The 22,374-nt window shown below is 48.0% G+C and overlaps 1 protein-coding gene across 6 annotated transcripts in view; it reads left to right on the forward strand.

Moving 5' to 3' along the window:
* Positions 1 to 22,374, forward strand: part of FRMPD3 (FERM and PDZ domain containing 3) — a 145,642-nt gene that overhangs the window by 71,545 nt on the left and 51,723 nt on the right. For 3 of the 6 annotated variants that reach the window (XM_070785392.1, XM_070785393.1, XM_070785397.1), the window contains exons 2-4: positions 5,006 to 5,160; positions 9,138 to 9,240; positions 12,848 to 12,893. The exons of 1 other annotated variant lie outside the window; for it this stretch is intronic. In XM_070785392.1, the coding sequence (XP_070641493.1) occupies positions 5,013 to 5,160; positions 9,138 to 9,240; positions 12,848 to 12,893 (297 nt within the window). In that variant the 5' untranslated portion in view covers positions 5,006 to 5,012. Of the gene's footprint in view, positions 1 to 5,005; positions 5,161 to 9,137; positions 9,241 to 12,847; positions 12,894 to 22,374 lie in introns of those variants that run through there. 2 more of the 6 variants (XM_070785396.1, XM_070785394.1) reach the window with 1 other exon arrangement.

A 22,374-nucleotide genomic window follows, 5' to 3' on the forward strand; every position in this document is an offset into this window, starting at 1 on the left:
TGAGGGCTCCTTTAGCAAAAGAAGGGTTTTGTGTTCAAGCTCCTGAAAAGAGGGCACCCAGAGCAGCTCCTTCACCCAGGATCTCCCATTCCTACCACAAGGAGAAGATGGCATCTCCTGGGGTCCCAGCTGCCACGTGGGATCTCTGGAGCTTTCAGGAGAATCAGCCTCCTATGACTGGAAGCAGAGGGCTAATTGGCCCCATGTGTCTCCACAGCCTGCCAGTTTCGAGGGGAGCAACAAAACTCCCCAAGGAGCCAATAAATGTAAAGAAGAAGGAGCCAAAGGCAAGGAGGGATGGGGAGCTCAAAGCTGATGCCTGGGAGTTAAGCTGTTAACATTTCTATCTTCCTGCCCAGAAGTGCAGGGGAGAGAGCAGCAGCTCACAATCAGTCCATCTTCTCAGTTCACCTGTCCTTCAACCACATCCTGCCTAGCAACAGTTGTCAGCATGAGCTCCAGCCACCAGCTCCTCTTTAGACAGAGATGCGGGGTGGAGGGTGGGAGTTGTTAGTGGTGGTGGTGTAGGGGATCAATTTAGCCCACAAAGGAACTGGTGCCAGGGTGTCCATAGGGAGCCAGGTCATCTGATAGTGGGGACAGTTGCTTGGAAAATGAGGGGGCAGAGCACTTCTTGGGGCTGCCACTTAGAGGCCAGGAGTTGGTGGGGGAAGGGCCCGGACTGTAGAAAGCGAAGTTTATCTTCAGCCCTTATTCTCTGCTCTGCCTGCCACCCCAAATGATGCCACTGGTAAGATCACCACCTCTACATCTACATGATATGTTTAACCTTCTAAAGGGTTGCTGTAACTATGATCTCATTTCCTTCTCCCAGTGACGCTGAGTGAATGGGATCCAAGACAGATGAATTAAGATGAGGGCCAGCCCGTCAGACTTGGCCAGGATGTGGAGAGCTGCTGGCTGCAGGGTTAGGCCAATTCTGCGATGGAGACTAAATAGCCAGAAGGTCCGGGACCCTGGGTGGGTATAGATGAGGGTACTGGGATTGTGAGCCCTGTCCAAGAAATCTGGCCCCAGCTGAGTCCCTCATTGGCCTCCGCCTTGGAGTCTGGGCTGGAGGAGGGGCAGAGACCTAGTCTGTTTGGCGACTAGGAAGTGATAATGGATGTGAAAGGATCTTTTTGTTGGATGAGATAATGGGTTTAAGAATAAAAAAGAAATAACCACTTGGCTATAAAGTGTTATCATTAGGCAGAAGAGAAAAGGCTAGACCTTTACCCAGGTCACTGACCAGAGAGGGCAAGCCTGGTGCAGGCTGAAGGGATATACCTTTGGAGACCTTGGGTAGGAACAGGACAGATTGAAGGCACTGTGTGGTTTGAAGAACAAAATAGCCAATCCCAGAAACAAAGCTGGGTGGAGGGTGGGGAGAGAGGACCATAAGCTGTGGCTGCTTCATAATTTTGTTCAGAGTTGCCCGGTTTGATGAGACCAGAAGCCAAACATCTTTCAAAGTCAAAGTGCATATTTCCCCCAGGAGGGCAGTCACGTGGCCCATGGACAGCTGAGCTGCTGTCATCCATCACCACTGGCCTTCAATGTCACTCCCAAGTCTCTATGCACTGAGCAAATTTCGGAGGGACTGACTGAGCCTCAGACACTGAAAGATGCCAACCCCAGGAGGGTGGGGACAGCTGCAATTTGCACTGCAAAATGGCCTTCCAGTGTGTTAAAGGAGGGGTTTCTTCTCTGACCACAGATGCTGGGAAGGCCCAAGCAGTGTGAAAAAAGGACTCCTTGCAGAATTGGGGGAGGATCTAGTGGTTGGCACCATGGTAATGGTAAAAAATTTGCCTGTCAGTGCAGGAGACACAGGTTTGATCCCTGTTTTGGGATGATCCCATGGAGAAGGAAATGGCAACCCACTTCAGTATTCTTGCCTGGAGAATTCCATGGACAGAGAAGCCTGGCAGGCTACGGTCCATGGGGGGTCACCCATGGGTACCCATGGGGGCACAACTGAGCACAAGGAAGAAGAACTAATTAGGGACAGGTAGTCCAGCTCTGTCAGACACAACCCAGGGATGAAGTGCTCCAGTCACACCTGGAGACATGCCTGTGGCTGTGGGAGAAATAGCTGGGTCCCCTGTGAAAAGATGGGGGCCACCCATGGACAGAGCTTAGCCTCGTGTTTCTCTTCCCATCAGTGCCATTTTCTGACTACACAGCATAGGTCCTACCTCCTCCAGGGAGCCCTTCAGTCTTCACTCCCTTCTATGAACATACTATTGGGACCTTAATTATGAACTTCATATACTATTCTCATGGGCTCCCTGATGGCTCAAGTGGTAAAGAATCTGTCTGCAATGCAGGAAACCTGGGTTTGATCCCTGGGTTGGGATGATCCCCTGGAAAAGGAGATGGCAACCCACTTCAGTATTCTTGCCTGGAGAATGTCATGGACAGAGGAGCCTGGAGGGCCACAGTCCTCGGCATTGCAAAGAATTGGGACACAACTGAGCAACTAACACTTTGACTTTTTATACTATTCTTAGTTACCACTCTCTTTCTCCTGTTCAGTGTACACTTGTGTGTTCCCCCTCCCCCAACCCCAGACTGGAAGATCTTTGAAGGCAGAGATCTGTAACTTCTTGTGCCTCCTCCCCAAATCTCCAACTGTGTGAGTAGGCACTCAATAAATACTTGTTGATGGATTAACATAGTCCAAACAGTAAAGCAGAACACTTGGGTCACAAAAGGCTCTTAGCTTGTCGGTTCCCCTGGCACCAGGAGTGTCTCTTTTCATGAGTATTGGTGGTACTTCAAGGCCCAGTGGAGACTGGAGTGTCCCTAGCTTTAGAAAAAGAAAAAGGCACCAAAAGGAAGGTTGCAGTGACCAGGGGGCCCTGAGCAAAGGACAGGGTGTCGAGCGCTCTCATTGCATGTGTGGGTCTTCCTTGTGGTGTCCCTGCTTCCCACGCCACAGCCTGTGTATCCCGACAGGCTCTCATTGTCCAGGGTGCCCTGGCTGGAGCCCATGGCCGAAATGAGCTGGTGTCATCCCAAGCAGAGGCCCTTTTAGGGCCAGTGAGCTGAGATTAGGAAACAGCAGGCCAAGGGCTCATTTGGGAAGCAGCCTCCATGGTGAGGCACGATGGCAGCCACAGGAAGATCCTCTGTGGCTCCCTTCAAGCCTTCAAGTGCCTACCTGCCCCCAGGAGCAGAAATGAGAGAGGGGCCAGCCTGAGGCCACCGTCACTGAGCCCTTGTCCTGGAAGGGTACCTCTCTAGAACACCAACTAGCCATATTCCAGCTCCCAACTAACTTTCTGTCAAAGAGTGACCATTTGTCTTACCCAGTGTGAAATGGAAGGAGCCAGTTCCTGAACTCATCTTCAGGAGCCTTGACCTAGCCCTGGAAGCCCCTTCCACCTCCCTAAGGGACACCAGACAGAGCCCAAGTCAGCTTGGGTGCAGCCATAGTTGATGTGGTCAGATTCCAATCAGCCACGGTCCATCTTTCTTCCTGAGTTCTTCAATGAGAGAGATGAGTCTGGGACTATGAATTTCTCTTTTACACAATTACTCTAAATCTTCCCACCCTCTCCCCATCGATAGTCCTAAAGCTCCTCTCTAATTAGCAAATCTGTGTCCTGATAAACAACCTAATTGCTTACAACCGTTTGCTCCTGAGGAATTTGGTGTTCTTAGTTAGTCAACAATCACTCTCCTAGTGTCAGAACCTCCCACTTCTTTTCCAAATCTTGCACTAGTTTGATTAATTAGCTCCTGGCCCTCTGTATCTTGTTCAGAAGGGCCCTGCCTGGAACCTTAGTGTTTCAGAAACACACGCCGAGACTAGGAAACTCAACCTCATTTATTAGACCAGAAAGCCTCTTGGCTCTGGTCCCCTCTCTTCCACCTCCACCTGCCCTATCCTGCCTCCCGGTCATTCATTTCCCTTTTCTCCTCTTTTCTGCCCCTAAACCCAGTGCCTTCACATAGCCCAGGGGTCCCCATGCCTTCACTCCTTAAGGCTCTTCATTCAAATACTGAGCTCAGACCCATCCTTGCCTGCAATATGCTTCACCCTTGCCCTTGATGTTAACCCTTTATAAAGTCCTGGCATAATTCTGAAGCTTCAGTAAGATCTGTTACGGGCATTGGAGTGCCATCTATAATCTCTCCCAAGTATCAGGGCAGCGATTTCTCTTCTCCCAGCTCACCTGGGTTCAGGTCTGCTGACAGCCTCCAGCAGTGGCTCTTCCCACTTGCCCTTGGCAGCTATTCTCCAGCTGTCCTATTAACTGAAATAAGTTGGCATTGGGACTCCCCTGGTGGTCCAGTGGTTAAGAATCTGCACTTCTGCTGCAGTGGACACGGGTTTGATCCCTGATTGGGGAACTAAGATCCCACATGCTGTTTGGTGTGGCCAAAAAAACAAAAAACAGAAGTTAGCATTATGCACAGTTGTGTAAGGGACTGGTCCTCCATGTGAGCCTGTTTGTTTTCATATGGCATCTCAATATTTTCTTTTTATATATGACCTAAGGGATTTTAAAGTTTAAAATTACACAAGGACTTCGTGAAGGTGCTCCACACTCTGAAATGACTTCACATTCCTTCCCCACGGCCTTGCCTGTTTTGCAGTCCCTTCCCTCAAGGTTTTGGTTTCTCTCAGGGAGTTAATAGCCGATTCCATGGGTGATACCGGTTAACCTTCCAACAACACATTTGCTTTTAGGCTCCTTCTGAGTCCCAGTATCTTGAGGAAAGGACAGACTCTAATGTCAGGCTCCATGGCACCCATGTCCTCTGTTGGCCCTGGCCCTATAGCCAAGTGGCTTCTCCTTTCTAGACTCTTCTTTCTCCAGTGTGAAATATGCATTGGTCATCCCTTCTGCTGGTGCCAGAGGATGTAGGAAGCAATGTGCGTGAACTCCCAGGTGCCATGGCCAGCACCCTTATCAGCATCCCTCCCAGCTGCTCTGAGGCTTAGCTGCCTTTGCGTCTTCTTTTGCTCCCATCTTCCCCTCCCCCTCAGTCATGTGATGCAGGAAGAGAACGCAAATGATATGGAATGTGAGCAGCTGCCGGCAGAGACGCTGCGACAAGTGACCATTCACCGGGACCCTATATGTGGCTTTGGCTTCGTGGCTGGCAGTGAGAGGCCTGTGGTGGTGCGATCTGTGAGGCCAGGTAGGTGTCACCCAGAGTGTCCCCCTGGCCCTGGCTCCCACCCCCACCAAACACCCACACATCGTCCCAGAGAAAAGAGCACCCAAGTATACTGTGTTGCCAAGGAATTCATGAAGAGTGGGTGAAGACTTGCCAGCCAATAACTGTGTGAGGGAGCTGGTTTTTAAAGATTTATCCACACACAACACTGACGCTGCAGTTGATAATTTAGTAGGGTCTGGGTCTTAACAAAACTTCCCTTTGCATAGAACCTTCACAGAAGAGCCATACTGCCTTGAGTGAGACATACCGATCTGATTCAATTCAACAAGTATGTATTGACTGCCTACTCTAAGCAAGGTTATAGGGAAATAACAAGACAGAGTTCCTGCCCCCAAGAATCTAATCATCAGGCTGTAGAGACCAGTACACGCTCACCAAATAGGTCATCCAGTGAAGGCTGGAGTCAGGATATAGACCATAGGTGGCAGAGAAAGGGAGAGGAAGTGAAATCTCTGAAGCCCCAGTAGCAATACAACACCTACCATTGATGAAGCCCCCTAGAGTGTACAAATTTACATCATCTTGTTCAGTGCTTGCGGCTATGTCCACAAGGTAAGTAATACCATTCCCATTTTACAGATGAGAAAACTGAGGCAGAGAGGAAGAGAAATGGCATGTCCAGGGTCACTCCACTAAGAAGTAGCAGAGCTAGGATTTGCACCTGTGCCTGTGTGATGCCACTGAGGGGGGTGGGGAGGGAAGCAGGGCTTGAATGGGACCATACGGGGTGGACCAAGTGCGAGCCCACCAGAACTGTGAAAGCCTGCTGTTGTGAATGAAATGGGAAAGGGCCTGAGCACTGTTTTGTTCCAAATCTTGCTAGGCATTGACAAGAAAAGACAGACGGAAAGGAGCTCTATTCCTGAATTGCTGGGCCTGAGGCTTTAGATGTTTACAACAGTTTCTTGCTCAGTCAAGAGGAGCAGCCGGAGTACAAACTGGTCTAGCAGAAATTTGATGAATTTTGCAATCCTCCAAGGAAAAGAAAAAGATTTTTGTAAGCTTGCTCTTCAACTGGAGGGCATAAAGTAAAAAAACAATTCGGTACAGGAGTTTGTGGCTGACCTAAGGCTCCTGAGGTAGTCATGCAGTTTTGCAAAAGGTTTTTGAGTCTCTGATCCAAAATCAAATTTATCCTGGGAAAGAGGGACCATATAAAACTTAGTAACAGATCACCAGGAGACCCTGGTTTAACTTTAGAGGAGACAGAATTCACAGGGTTGCTGCAGGTGGTCTGAGAATGAATAAGAAGGGGTTGGAGGAGTGGAGAGAAGAAAAGCCACAAGGGAGACCACAGGAGGCCATGGGGCCAGCAGGCTGATCTCAGACCTGCCTCCAACCCAGGTGCCCCTCCATCCAATGCAGAAAACTTGATTTTGAGGCCACAAGAAAAGATAAGATGCATCCTATAGAGGAACAGGAGAAGGCAATGGTACCCCACTCCAGTACCCTTGCCTGGAAAATACCATGGACGGAGGAGCCTGGTAGGCTGCAGACCATGGGGTCAAGAAGAGTCGGACACGACTGAGTGACTTCACTTTCACTTTTCCCTTTCATGCATCGGAGAAGGAAATGGCAACCCACTCCAGTGTTCTTGCCTGGAGAATCCCAGGGACGGGGGAGCCTGATGGGCTGCCATCTATGGGGTCGCACAGAGTCAGACATGACTGAAGCGACTTAGCAGCAGCAGCAGCAGAGAGGAACAGTTAAGGCTGAACAAGCCAACAAACAATTCCATGAAAATAGTAAGTAGACTGAGCTTACCACTGCCATCAGAGAGCCAAGGCCTGTGATGGAGACCAAGTTCTATGAGGACCTCCTCCATTGAAAGGAAGGATGGAGGGATGAATGGATGGACAGGAGAAAGGAAAGAAGGGAGGGAGGGAATAGGTAGAGTGGTCTGCACCTAAAAGATTGGCATATTTGGCAGAAGTAGATAGGAGGAATATCTTTCCTGGTGGCTCAGTTGTGAAGAATCTACCTGGCTCAGCGGGTAAAGAACCCACCTGCAATGCAGGAAACACAGGAGACATGGGTTCAATCCCTGAGTGAGGAAGATCCCCTGGAGGAGGAAATGGCAACCCACTCCAGTATTCTTGCCTGAAAAATCCCATGGACAGAGGAGCCTGACAGGCTGCTATCCAAAGGTCACAGGGAGTTGGGCACAACTGAGTAAATAAGCACAGTACAGCCAATGCAGGAGATGTGGGTTTGATCCTGTGTCGGGAAGATCCCCTGGAGAAAGAAATGGCAACCCACTCCAGTATTTTTTGCCTAGAGAATCCCATGCACAGAGGAGCCTGGCAGACTACAGTCCATGGGGTCGCACAGAGTGGGACATGACTGAAGCGACTAAACGACAACAAATAGGAGGAATGAAATGAGTGGAAGGAACTGTCCCTTGGAAGACATAATAAGTACCATTTATTGAATTCTTACCAACATCAATCAACTGTTTTAAATGCTCTACATCCATCATCCCATTTATCCTCCCATCTTTCTTCTGCTGTTATTTTTCCATTTCTTAGATGAGGAAAGAGAGATTCAGAGAGATGAAATGTCTCATCCGAGGTCCCACAGCCATTGAGTTGTAGATTTGAGTTGAGCGTCCAAGCCTGACTTGCTGCAAAGAATGGGCTCTTCACCAGCAGGCTTCCTGTTTCTGACATCCCTGTGCTGTCAGAAGAGTGGGTTGAGGGTCTTTGCGGTTGGAGTGGGGAATCCTGCTCGCTGAGCATACAGGCCTCACCCTCAGCACACAGGCCCCACTCTCCAGAGCCACAGAGTGATGCTCAACTGACATGGTGACCTGGTTGTTGTTCATGTTTGTTGCATTTACACAGCACACTTTTTTGCAGAGAGAGGAACAGTTGGGATCTGACCCTTTCAAGTGGATCCCAACAAGCATCCAGGCTGGGTTGAGAGTGAGACATGTCCTTAAACATGTCCTTAGACATGTCCTATTTTGGGTTTGAGTTAAGCTGAGTTCTACTTGTCATTCTCCTTAAATCTCTAAAATCCTTTTCTCCAAGGAGATCTTTGCTAAGCACCAGAGGCAGCACAGCCCAGGGCGCCCCTCCAACCCACCCTTTACCCCCATCAGGAAGGTAGGGCCCTCAGGCAGGTCTGCTTTCTAAACCTCAACAGTAGACGTGAGGAGGAGAGAAAGCAAATTTCCAACTGCCAGTGATTTAGGGTCTGTGCCTTGTTCTTCTCATTTCTCAGACAGCAGCATGTCTCTTAGGTGAAAGAAAATAAATGCCTTTAGGGCTTCTCTGGTGGCTTAGATGGTAAAGAGTTTGCCTGCAATCTAGGAGACCTGGGTTTGATCCCTGGATTGAGAAAATCCCCTGGAGAAGGGAATGGCTACCCACTCAAGTATTCTTGCCTGGAGAATTCCATGGACTGAGGAGCCTGGTGGACGGGCTACTGGAGTTACAGAGTTGGACACTAACACTTTCACTTTAGGTTCTTTAGTTCATCCCCCTGTCTCCAGGGAAGTGAATGCCTACATCCTTCCAGACCAGTAAGTATGAATTATGTTCAAGTAAGAAGATTCCTTACCCGCTCCTGTCACCTGTAACCCCTCCAGTAGTCTGGAAGCCATGCCTTGTGCCCAAGCAGATCCCTCCTGATGAAACCGAAGTTTGTGCTCCTCACTAGGTCCGAGCCGGGAATCACTGGTGAACCTTGCTTGAGCACCAGGCCTTTGCTACCACACCACTCCCAGCCTAGGCAGGGCCATTCCATTCTCTTTCTCCAGCCCTCTGCCCTCCACTTGCTACAGGCAACAGTGGCCCAGGGCTCAAAGAGTTGCCTGTCAGTGGCACCACTCGGCCCGCATCTCCTGCAGGCCTCAGTGCCTGCAGCCACTCCCTCAGGCACTGGCAACTCCCTCCCACCCAGGCCTCACGCCTCTCTCCTCTCCTCCACAGGAGGCCCCTCTGAGGACAAGCTCCTGGCTGGTGACCAGATTGTGGCCATTAATGAGGAGGACGTGAGTGAAGCCCCCAGGGAGAGGTTCATAGAACTCATCAGGTAATAGGAGCCTCTTGGGCCTTGCGAGAGCTGAGCACGGCTATCCCCATCCCACCAGTAGTGTAACTATGACTGCCACAGCCCTCCCTGGCTAAGAGAGAGGGGTCTTCCCAGGGAGAGCAACCTGAGCCAGGGCTCCTGGGTACCCAGAACTTCCAGGGACTGAGGGCCCTCACACACTCTGGCTTAACCTCATTCAGTGATGTGAAGAGACACAAAGAACAGCCTCCTGGAAGTTCACCTCACCTCCCTTCACCCAACAACTCCCCTCACCCAAGCCCTTTGGTTTTCAACTTACCTGTGCAGTGACTACTGAGAACAAGTGAGTGACCAATGACACAGACCAAGTGAGTAAAGAATAAGAAATAAACAAGCCATTCAAACAACATTCTGAGATAAGCAGAATCAATGTGAGCAAGACATTATTTCCCACCCGCCACTCCCTCCCCGCACCGCCTCCCCCCCCCAAAAAAAACCACAAGGAGAATAAAATCCAAATGCCTGGCCAGCAGGTTGAGGCATGGAAACTGCCATGTTGGATTTTGCTCACAGTGTGTGTAGTGCCCTCCCCAGATGGGGGCAGGTCAGAGAGAGAAAGGAATGTGAGGAGGACCACCACTGTCCATGGAGTCATCACACTGACTTTTACCCTCCCTTACTTCTGTATATGGGGCTTCCCTTGTGGCTCAGTAGTAAAGAACCCACCTGCCAAGGCAGAAGATGCAGGTTCGATCCCTGGGTGGTGACGATCCCCTGGAGGAAGGCATGGCAACCCACTCCAGTATTCTTGCCTGGAGAATCCCATGGACAGAGGAGCCTGGTGGGCTACAGTCCACAGGGTCTCAGAGTTGGACACGACTGAGCGACTAAACAACAACAACCTCTGTATATACCATACCACCACATATCACACAGACACTACATACCTCTTCCCCCCCATACACCATGCCACCACACACCACATACACACACACACACACCATGCGCTAAAAATACACCCATACCCACAGGTACCACATGCGCGCACACACACACACCTATGCCATAGATACTCCCCCACCCCACACGCCTATCACATGCACACACACATACCACCCCACGCCCCCTTGCATAGACACTTTGATAAGGAGTAAGACAACAGAACTGAGAGAACGGAATTAGATTCTTTCAGCTCTAAATTCCAGGGGATAACCTCAGTTTGGGGGACCTCAGCTATCTATCTTCACACGCTTGCTCTCTTACTCTCTCTCTCTCTCTGTCTGATGTAGTCTGCTCCATCTCTGCCTCCATCTCCTTCAACCCTTCTCCATTTGGAGTGTTTTCATTCCACTCATCTTTCTTGTTCTCCCAAAGCCCACCTGCCTCCAGGGCCCCTCCCTCCACTTCAAAGGCAGAGGAGTGACGCCCCCTTGCTACTTCTGGAAGGGTTTGCACTGCCCCTTCCTGAAGTCCAGAGCAGGTCTTCCTCCATAGGCTCCCCACTCCAGCCCAATATCCTGGTATGTGTCTGGTCCCTAATGACCCTTAGTTTGGCTCTTCTCCAAGTTCAGTTTGTCCATTGCATTCCCCCACTCTCTACCCTTCATGGTCCACCACCACATCACCATGGGGTGAATTCTTTCAACCCCATCAGGGCATGTTGGGGGTTCTTTCAGGCTGACCCCTCAGAAGTCTTTGCTTTGCTTCTCGTGGATATCTTTGTACCCCATACCAAGGTAGCCCAATTTTGTGAGACTGCTCAGAGCACCTTCTGGGTCAAGTTAGAGCTCACACATTTGATAATCTCTGGGACTAGCAAATCATTCATTCATTCAGTGAATATTTATTATATTGAGTGTCTCCTGCGCATCAGTTGTTGTTCTAGGCACTGAATATACAGCAGTGAATAAGACAGACAAAAATCCTTGCCCATTGGAGTTTACATTCTAGTGGAAGAAGACACATCATAAGCAGTAAACATGATAAATAAATATTGCACAGTATATTAGAAGTTGATGAATGTTATTGAAGAATAGAAAGGGGGACAAGATAAAGATCAGGAATGCTGGGAACACGGGTGCAGAGTACAACTTTAAATAGCATGGCCAGTGTTGGCCTCAATGAGGAGGTGACATTTGAAGAAAGACTTGGAGGAAATGAGGATATCAGAGAAGGCAAGAAGAACCCAGTGTAGAGGCCCTAAGGCAGGAGTGTGTGTGATATGTTTGGGGAACATGGGAGAAGCCCACGTGTGGAGTGGGGTAAGGAACGGGGTAGTTGTAGCTACTGCAAGGACTTTAGCTTTGCTCTACATGATATGGGGAGACGTGGCAGGGGCTGGAGCACAGGAGTCACATAATTCAATCTATACTAGTTCCCTGCCCTGGCCAACAGACAGGACTTTCCAGGTGTTTTCCTTGGAACACAGCTCCTTCCTTACTCGAGGACCTTCCCAGACCCAGGAGCTGACAACATCCCTGGACTCTGCCTCATTGAATATGGTACCAGTCCAAGTCCTCGAGCAGGGGCCCTGGGCTTTTCTTTTCTTTTTTTAAAAATAATTTTATTTATTTGTTATTTTTGTGCTGAATCTTCATTGCTTCTAGTTGTGGAGAGCAGGGGCTACTCTCGAGTTGCAATGCATGGGCTTCTCATTACAGTAGCTTATCCTGTTGTGGAGCATGGCTCAGTAGTTGTGGTACATGGGCTTAGTTGCTCCACAGTATGTGGGATCTTCCCGGATCAGGGATCGAACCTGAGTCTCCTGTGTTGGCAGGCGGATTCTTTACCACTGAGCCACCAGGGAAGCCCGGGCTTTTCTTGAATACCCAGAATCAAGGGTGTCTTGACTCTGCTTCCTGAACACCTTTGTTCCCAGAAACATTTGTAAAAAGACCAGCAAAGAGGGGAAGCTCCTTCAAGGTGAACTCTTTCCATTTCTTTTAGTTCTTTTAAAGGATGATGTATTCTTGGGAGAGAATTTTCATACCTCACAGCTTGTTGGATCATTGGCATAATTCTTGTCTGAAGAGTTTCAAATTCTTCATCCTTTTGAATGTTTGCTATCTGGAGAGTCTTGTCTTCCATCTGTTGCTCTCTGGCTCTCATTTTTTTTGGTCCTTCAATTAAAACAACTCTGCTGAGTATGAGTCATGATGACCAAATGACCTCCTTTGGGTTTTTCCTTTGAGTTTCTCCTCTTACTTAAATACCAAATTGCCAATAATCATGGTACACGGTTCCCAGGACTCTGATTGTGCTCCCTTTGAGTTCCTTAATTCAGGTCTTTCGTTTTCCTTGCAAACTTTTTTGCCTATAGATAAAAGGTTCCTAGGGTTTGAGGATTTCTAGAGAGAATGTGAGAAGGAATATAAAAAGACCTGAAAAATGACAACCCAGAGGTAATGATAATACCATTTTCAGAAGCCTGTGTGAACCTCTATGGATGGTGGATGTCAGCTGCCACAAATGATGGGAGGCGAGGCAGCCATGCAGATATTTAGATTGCCCTCTGTCCTAATCCATATACCTGAATGCAGCCCAGGGGAGAATTCTGGTGTTCCTTCTTGTGCTAGATGAATACCCAGTGCATGATACACTACTCTCCTGTTCCCTCTTCTCTCTGTAGGAGCGCTAAGGAATTCATCGTTCTTACAGTTCTGCACACTCATCAGGTGAGTGAGCCTCTTTGCCATCCACCCTTCCTCCTGATTGAGACAAGAGCATTCCCACATTGGAAAGTGACAGTGATGGGAGAGGGAGATGGGAGAGACTAGGACCAGCATTGTTGTGAGCCAAGGGTTTAGGAGTGAACTTAAAATCGTACCTTCTGCACATCTTGTCTATGCTCACATCCCAGACTTGAGGATTTTGAAGGGCTCCATAGTGCTGTGTGCTGCCCTGTGTGCTCTGCTTTCCCCCACTTAAGCTACCCCACCACTGCCCCAGTTCCAGACATATTTTCTACCTCTTTTTTGCTGTGTCCCATCAAAATTTACCTGTCCAGTGTCCAATTCCATTAATCCTTGTAGACTGTGGGTGCTAATCTTATTCATTCATTTTATACAGGTATATACTAAATGGCCTATGGTGTATGAGACACAACACTGTATGTGGAGGATTTACTATAAAGTTGCTGGGGAGGTGCAGTTGGACAAATAGGTTCATCTTTGTCTAGGTTCAATTACTAACTGCCTGTATGACCTTGGGGGAGTCAGTTCCCTTTTCTGAACCTGTTTCCTCATCTGTAAATTGAGGGATTTAGACTAGATCAGTGTTCCCCATGCTTGCCTGATCATAATAGTCACCAGGACTATTTATTAAAAATGGAAGTCCCCAGGCCCTTCTTAAAAGTTGGAATCCAGAGGCACTGTGTCTGTTACTAGGTCACTTCCTCGTAGTAATCTTTGTGGGATCTTAGTTCTCTGACCAGAGATCAAACCTGTATCCTCCACAGTGAAAGCATGGAGTCCTAACCACTGGACCACCAGGGAATCCCTGATTTTTTTTACTTTTTAGTTTGATATCATTGTAGATTCATAGGAAGTTGCAAAGCTAGTACAGTGACATCCCTGTGTATCCTTTACCCTGTTTCTCCCAGTGGTTACATGTTACATCCCTAACAGTACTATATCAGAACTGGGACACTGATGTCGGTACAGTGATGTGAATGGTTCAGTGTTACTCTGTCACATGTGTGGGTTCATGTATCAACACAGCCAAGATACTGGAGAGTTCTATTACTGAAAGGATGCCTCATGTTGCTCTTTTTTGGGGCACCTACTCCCTACCCTCAATCCGTGTCAACCACTAATCTGTTCTCCATTCCTGTAATTTCATCATTTCAAGAATATTATATAAGTGGAATCATAAAGTATGTAACCTTTGGGGATTGGATTTTTTCACTCTGCACAATGCCCTTGAAATTCATCCAAGCCATTGCTTGTATTAACAGTTTGCTCCTTTTTTATTGCTGAGTAGTATTCCATGGTATGGATGTACCACTGTTTAGTCATCCACCTGTTGAAAAACATCTTGGTTCCTTCCAGGCTTTGGCTAGCATGATATTAAAGCTGCTATAAACATTCATGTACAGGGTTTTTTGTGAGCATAAGTTTTCGTTTCTCTAGGACAAATGCCCAAAAGTGTGATTGTCCAGTCATATACTAAGTGTACGTTTAGTTTATTAAGAAACAGCCAGACTGCTTTCCATGAGAGTAGACTGTGGTTCACTGCTGTATCACTAGCACCTGGAACAGCATCTGACATAGAATAGGTGCTCAGTATTTGTTGGAATAAAGGAAACCTAAATCAAACTCAAGTGTCCAAACTTAGGTGCAGAATAAAGAGCCTAACACTCCCCCATCTCTGTCCCAACTCTCATCCCAGTGCCCCCAACACCTCTTTGTCATGGCCAGGGTGCTCTCCTTCTCTTCCTTGTACATTTCTTAGTTCTCACCACCCTGTAGACTTCTATCCTTGTTGTGATCCACATCTCTTGTAACACATGGCTCTTTCCTTGAATACCTGCCTTAAGACTTATGTCTTCCAAACATCTTTGCCTGACTAACCTCAATGAGAGTTTCTAGTTCATTAATTTGTTCATCAGACATTTACTGAATGCCCACTATTCTAGGCACTCTTCCAGGCTGGGAATATAGCAGTGCACAGGACAAACATGCTTCCTACCCTTGGAGAGCTTACATTCTAGTTATTGGCCTTGTGCCCTCTAAACCCTGCTGCTCCTGCTAAGTTCCTTCAGTCATGTCTGACTCTTTGTGACCCTGTGGATTGTAGCCCACCAGGCTCCTCTGTCCATGGGGATTCTCCAGGCAAGAATACTGGAATTGCCGTTACCTTCTCCAGGGGATCTTCCTGACCCAGGGTTTGAACCCGGGTCTCCTGCATTGCAGGCAGATTCTTTACCACTGAGCCACCGGAGAAGCCCCTCTAAACCCTAGAAACATAGAAAAGTATGGGGGCACATATACACAGAAGGGATAGTCAAAACAGTTAGCAACCTGTACAGGAAGGGCCTTCCAGTGAGAATGTAAGCCATCCACAGGCGGTGGAGCAGAGTCTTGCAGGCCACCTAACTGTGCCAGGTGTTAACCCTTTGTTATTTGATCTTTTATAAAGAGGTTCCAGGGGAGAGATCAGGTGGCACCCAAAAAGCTTAGGGCACAGACTACTTATCAGACAGTGAGCAAAAGTCCCTCAATGTTTTACAATAGGTATGGCCATCCCAGCACGTCCCGACCAAATATCAGCCTTGCAAACATGTATAGTCAGTCCTCATTATTCACAGATTTCATATTTTCCAATTTGCCCACTTCCTAAAATTTATTTGTGACTCCAAAATCGAGACTTACGGCGCTTTCCTGGTCATTTGCTGACATATGCAGAGCATGAAAAATTTGAGTCTCCCAATGTACCTGTTCCCAGCTGAGGTCAGGCAAAATGATGCTCTGTCTTGTTTTAGTTGTCATGCAGAGTTGTCCTGAGGATGGAGATGGTAGTGGGCAGTGCAGTGTAGTCCAGGAAACTCCGGCCCGGGGACAGTGGGATGGGGTTTGAATGCCAGCTCTGATACCTGTTAGAGGGGCGGCATCAGGCAAGTCACTTAACACTTCAGAACCTCATTTTCTCCTGGTGAAATAAAATCGAATCTACCAGGATGAATTGTTTTTAGAATTTAAGATTATAATCTATGTGAGACACATACACAATCCCCCTAAGAACAGTTGTTCAGTATTCATTAGTTCAGTGTTAACACAACTGTGAATAACAAAAATCAAGTGAGAAAATCTTCTCTCTTACACTGAAGTGAAAACTCCTTGAAGATCGCACCCCCCGCCCCCAGCAGACATTACTGTTGTAGCTCCTACATCACGTAACAAGGTAGCACTTGATATCTCATGGGTGCATGAAGACTGCTTCTTCTTATCAAACTCTCCTGTGAAGGCTTGACAGTCTCCCAGAGGACAGTCTCCTCCTGATAGGTTCACGTTGTGGCTCAAGAATCTGTACTTTTAATAAGAGCCACAAGTAAGTAATTCTGATGCTCGGTAGAATCTGGGAAACATTGAACCAGACTATATTTAAGGCTGCTACCACTCATACATTGTGTGGCTGGCAATGGTCTAATACAGTGGTTCTCTGCCGCTGCTGCTAAGTCACTTCAGTCGTGTCCGACTCTGTGTGACCCCATAGACGTCAGCCCACCAGGCTCTCCTGCCCCTGGAATTCTCCAGGCAAGAACACTGGAGTGGGTTGCCATTTCCTTCTCCAATGCATGAAAGTGAAAAAGTGAAAATGAAGTCGCTCAGTCGTGTCTGACTCTTAGCGACCCCACGGACTGCAGCCCACCAGGCTCCTCCATCCATGGGATTTTCCAGGCAAGAGTGCTGGAGTGGGGTGCCATTGCCTTCTCCACAGTGGTTCTCTACCCTGGCTATATATACATTAGAACTTTCTGAGAACTCTTAAACATATTGATCCTTGGGCTCTAGCCCTGACCAATTGAATTACAAGCTGTGGGGATGGAGCCCAGGTATTGATCTTTTGAAAAGGCTCCCCAAATGATTCTGATATGTAGCCAAGGTGCGTGGTCTAATGTGTAGTCTCTTTCAGATGGCATTTTCTTTTTAAGAGAGTGACTCCTACCGTAGCAGACCATTGGGGAGTATTTTGAGCGGCCATAGAGATCCTTTCCCAGGGACCCTCAAACAATATTGCATAGGTAGCCACTTACTAAGTCTAGATGTATTTAAGAATGTTCTTTAATCTTTGAGTGACCAACTATTCCCCATGATTGACTGAATATGTATTAATTTCGGTATCCTTAGACCTTGACACATCATTTGTCCTCAATAAATATTTTAAAATAAAGTACTGACTGGTGACCTAGAACAGTCCTGGCAAAGCAAGCAGACAGTCCCTTCAAATGAAACTAGTTTTCTGGTTTTGAAAACAGCCTGTACCCAGAGAGTCTCAGTCCCCTCTGCTTGAAGCCACCTGTCCAGAAAAAAGCCAAAATCATGGGAACCACTGCAGAAGAACTGGTTTTCCATAGAGCTTCTTGAGTATAGGGCCTGGCAGACAGTAGGTACTCAAGTCCTATTTGCTTAATTGATGAATTAATTCAGTACTAGCCCCTGCAATCAACGACTGTCTTCTCTTCTGTGCCTCCTCTGTGCTTGGTGCTGGGGGAGACACAGTAATGCAAAATGTCACCTCTTCTTTTACAACCTAGTTGGAGAGATAAGTAATGGCTATGTGGATTCACAAAGGAGGACTATAGGAAATCCAGAGAAGGGAACGGCAAGGTTGGGAAAGGATTCAGGACTAAGGTAGGATTTGAGCTGGGTTTTGGAGATGGCATTTATTGAGCAAGAGGGACACAAGGGGGCCCTGAAGAGTGGGGATGGTGAAGAGACAGCATGACATAGGCACAGAAACGGGAAGAAGCTGTGGGCAGAATAACTCGATTAGGTGATTGATGGGAAGTGAGGGTTATGTGTGGTTTGTCAGGGGCCTTGAAATCCAGGGAGAGGACATGTTCCCCTGTAGGCAGTCCTGAATGCAGCAAGGAAGGACCCCCAGGTCCCTTATCAGTGGACCCCTGGAATCAGGATGGCCCTCCATAGTCCCAGGCTCCCACAATGGTTGCTGTGGGAATTGCTTATAAGTAGGTTCAGGTGTCAAAGAAAATGAGGCAGCAGAAAGGGAAATCAGGAGGCTGTTAAAGCTTCAGGAACCTGAGCTCCATGTTCTTAAAATCCTTTCACAATTATCAAAGTGGGGCCCTATCGTACACTTAAAACATTCAGCCATATACCTGTCTTCGGCCAAGATATGTGAACACAACCCTGAAATCTGTACTAATAGAGTCACCAAATTAAAAAATGGTCAAAGAATCACCAGCTGCTGAATTCAGCCCTGAGGGAGAAGGCAGACTGTCTCCTCTATTGCTTATTCCACCAAGCTGCTGGCTTCATATTTACTTCAAGGGGCTTGCAATGGCCCTGGAGGTACTTAGAAATTCTAGTCCCGTGTTTCAAGCCAAAATTCATTTTTGCTAGAAAGGGTGCCTGTTGCAAAATGAGACTTCCAGCTGCTTAGAGGAAAAATGGGGTCAGTCAAGAGCTCAGATGTCCCAGCTTTAAGGTACTCAATTAATCTATGCTTCGTGGATTAGGACATTTTCAGCAATTCCTCGGCCCTACCCTCTCAGAGAGTCTGACCTTTGAAGTCTGAAATGGGCTGAGAAATCTGTGTTTGTTTTGTTTTTGGCCATGCCACTCGGCTTGTGGGTTCTTAGTTCCTGACCAGAGACTGAACCTGTGCCCTGGCAATGACAGTGTAGAGCCCTAACCACTGGACTTCCGGAGAATTCCCAAAGAAATCTGTGTTTTAATAAGCATTTCCTGGTGATTTTTAGCATCAGGTAAGGTTTAGAAACATGAGTGAGAGTATGCTAATGAGTTAGTGCAGGAGTCTGTGAACTTCTTCTGTAACGGACCATAAAGTAAATACTCTAGGCTTTGTGCTTCCCCAGGGGTTCAGCAGTAAAAACTTTTCCTGCAATGCAGGAGACATGTCAGGAGCCACGGGTTCAATTCCTGGGTCAGGAAGATCCCCTGGAAAAGGAAATGCCAACCCACTGCAGTATTCTTACCTGGGAAATCCTACGGATAGAGGAGCCTGGCAGACTGCAGTCCATGGGATCACAAAAGAGTCAGACACAATTTAAGTGACTTAGCACACATGCATGCAGACCATATGTGGTACTACAGAAGTAGCCATAGGCAATGCAGAAATGAAGAGAATGGCTGTGTTCTAATAAAGCTTTATTTACAAAAAACAAGTGGTAGACAGGAGCTGGCCCACACAGGCCCATAATCTGCTGACCTCTGAAATGTGTTCATTACTCCTTCCAGGTACATTTGAATTTGGGCCAGGGCCTTCCCAATTCTTAAGACTTTAGTTCAGATGGGCCACTCTAGTATCAAAAACCTCAGGCCCCATAGTTGCACTTTGAAGATGCTTTGGGACAGGGCAACCTTTGAGAGCCACTCACGTCACACTGCAAGGCAGGCGTCATCTGTGTCAAAGCACAAGGCTAGACATGACTCTATGACATATAGCAGAGACCAGCTGGCAATGAGTGAGTCACTGTCAGTGATCAAGGCTGAAGACTGAGAGTAGGATGGAGTCTTAGAAACCAACAGGCAGGGGTCAGTGAGTAATGAGGCACAAACAAGCTGAAAATGGCTGTACAACAGACACTGGAAATGACTAAAATCCTTGAAAATACTGGCAATCCCACTTTCTGATTTTGCTCCTATAAATATCTGAATTTTTTGTTGTTGTATCTCTAGGACAGGATATAATCATGGACTTTTGGTAGAGATAGCAAAGAGGCTGTCCCCTCTGCCTATAGGGTACCAGTTAGGGTTCTTTATTTGTGCAAATCCATTCGCTGGGACCAAGATAGAACCAGACCATTGAACAAAAGACCAGGAATGGACTTCCAGCTTCAGTCCACTGCAGGGGATTGTATAGCTAATCCAGGACTCAGAAAATCTAGGTTCTGGGTTTTGCTCCACTACTCAATTATTTTGATACTTTGAATAAACCATAGCCTCTTCCCTGGGCTCCATTTCCTATGTAAAAATGAAGGGTGGACTGCATGGCCCATTCAGGTCTCTAGAGATGCCTCATTCCACACTGTACATGAGGATATTCGAGGATGACAGATGATCACAGAGAAAATACAGGGTGACTGTCGGGTGGAACAAAGAGTTCCCCTACCTTGTGTCTGGCACCTCCAGTGGAAATGGGACTACTGTGGAGACGAGTCAAGCAGAGCTGCCTGAACAGAACTACAGATCTTTCTGCCTCGCCCCTTCCCTTGTTCCTGCCATAGCCCATGCCCCCTCCACCCCCGCCCCTAGGATCTGAGCACCAAGCTGTGTAACACAAAGGCATTTCTGGACTCCTGTGAACAATCGATACTATAATCACTTTCTGCAGCCATCTCCAGCCCTGGATTTCCTTGTGCTATATTGTCTGCTGCCAACAAATTGTCCCTGTGGCTCAGGATGAGAAGTCTAAGATTCCTTTAGCACAGTGGTTCCCAACCTTAGCTGTATTTTGAAATCATTCGAAGCTTAATACCTGGGTCCTATCCTCAGGAATTTGACGTCATTGATCGGGGGTGGGGACTGGGTACTGGTGCTTTGTAAAGCTCCTCCCTCCGGTGTTTCTGCCCTCTAGCCAGGACGGAGACCCACTGCCTGAGGTTCGGCTGGACTTGGGTTGAACAGGTGGCTTTCTGCAATCTGCCCTCCGTGGGGAATGAGATTGTTGGCTCCGGAAGAGAACACAGCTGGGACCAGGGCCCAAGAGCTGATGAGGACGTTTGTTTCTGGTGTGTCTTTATCTTAGGGCCCTGCCCTCCTGTGGCTGATCTGGTAAATGAATCTCAACTACAGCATTAATGGCAGAAAATTGCTTAATGTATTGCCTTCCCAGCTGGCAGGGACCCTTCAGGGCTGGGAACACAAAGGAATGCTTGATTGTAGGGCTCACAGGCTGCATGGCAAGGCTGGTAGTGGTGGTGGTTTGAAAGAGCCCCAAACCTGATTTTCTCCTTCCTTACTGGAGAGGTCCTGCTCAGAGAGGCAGCTGGGGGCTGCGTCCAGTAGGGCCTTGTGCGTGCGTGCGTGCATGCTAAGTCATTTCTGTCATGTCCGACTCCAGGGGATCTTCCCAACCCAGGGATCGAACCTGCATCTCTTATGTCTCCTGCATTGATAGGCAGATTTTTACCACTAGTGCCGCCTGGGAAGTCCAGGCCTTGTAAGCCATGGCAAAAACTTTGGATTTTGTTCCACCGGAAGGTTTTGAACAGACAGGGTCTGACTTGCATTTAAAAAGGACGCCTCTGTCTGCTGTGTGGAAAATAGTACCAGAGGCTGGCGGCCGGAGGAGGGAGACTAGTTTGGAGTCTCCTGCAAGAATACAGTTAAAACATGATAGAGGCTTGCGCCAGGATGGTAATAATGGTGCTATGATGACGAGTGAGTGGATTCTGGCTAGATTCTGAAGATAGCACCAAGAAGTTATGTTGATGGATCGGTTGTGGGAGGTGAGAAAAAGAAAGGAGTCAACTGGAAGACTGGAGATGCCATATACTGAGATGAGGAAAAGGACTTCCCTGGTGGCTCAGATGGCAAAGAATCTGCCTGAAATGTGGGAGACCTGGGTTCAATCCCTGGGTCAGGGAGATCCCCTGGAGAAGGGCATGGCAACCCACTCGAATACTCTTGCCTGGAGAATTCCATGGACAGAGAGCCTGGCAGGCTACAGTCCATGGGGTCACAAAGAGTCAGACATGACTGAGCAAAACTGTTCAAAGCCTTCCGGTGGAGCAAGATCCAAAGTTTTTGCCATGGCTTACAAGGCCCTGGGCTTCCCAGGTGGCACTAGAGGTAAAGAATCTGCCTGCCAATGCAGGAGATATAAGAGACGCAGGTTCGATCCCTGGGTTGGGAAGATCCCCTGGAAGAGGGCATGATAACCCATTCCAATATTCTTGCCTGAGAAGCCCATGGACAGAAGAGCCTGGCAGGCTACAGTCCATAAGGTCGCACAGAGTCAAACATGACCAGAATGACTTAGCACGCATGCATGGACGCACAAGGCCCTACCTGACGCAGCCCCCGGCTCCCTCTCTGAGCACGACCTCTTCAGCTCCCCACTCACTCAGCTGTGGCTACACTTGGCTTCCTGACTGTTCCCCATGCACCCCACTCCTCCTCCCACCTCAGACACTTTCTTCTTCTTTCTGTTTGGAAGGCTCTTTCTCCAGATATCCTCATGGTTGTCTCTCCCTCATTTCCTTCAGACCTCTGCTTAAATGTCACCTCCTGAAAGAGGTCTTCCCTGCCTGTCTTGTCTAAAATAACAACCCCACCACTCTCTCCCTCACGACTTCAATCTCTGCTGTAGTCCCTCAGTCTGCTCAATTTGTTCTCATAGCCCTTATTTGCCTCCTAAGAGGTGTTTCAGTATTTCTTATCTGTCTGTCTGTCCCTGCTAGGATAGGCACTCCTTGAAGCCAGAGTTTTGTCCATCTTATTCACTGCT

The sequence above is a fragment of the Bos indicus genome, chromosome X (genome assembly GCF_029378745.1).
Source record: "Bos indicus isolate NIAB-ARS_2022 breed Sahiwal x Tharparkar chromosome X, NIAB-ARS_B.indTharparkar_mat_pri_1.0, whole genome shotgun sequence".
Taxonomy (NCBI): domain Eukaryota; kingdom Metazoa; phylum Chordata; class Mammalia; order Artiodactyla; family Bovidae; genus Bos; species Bos indicus.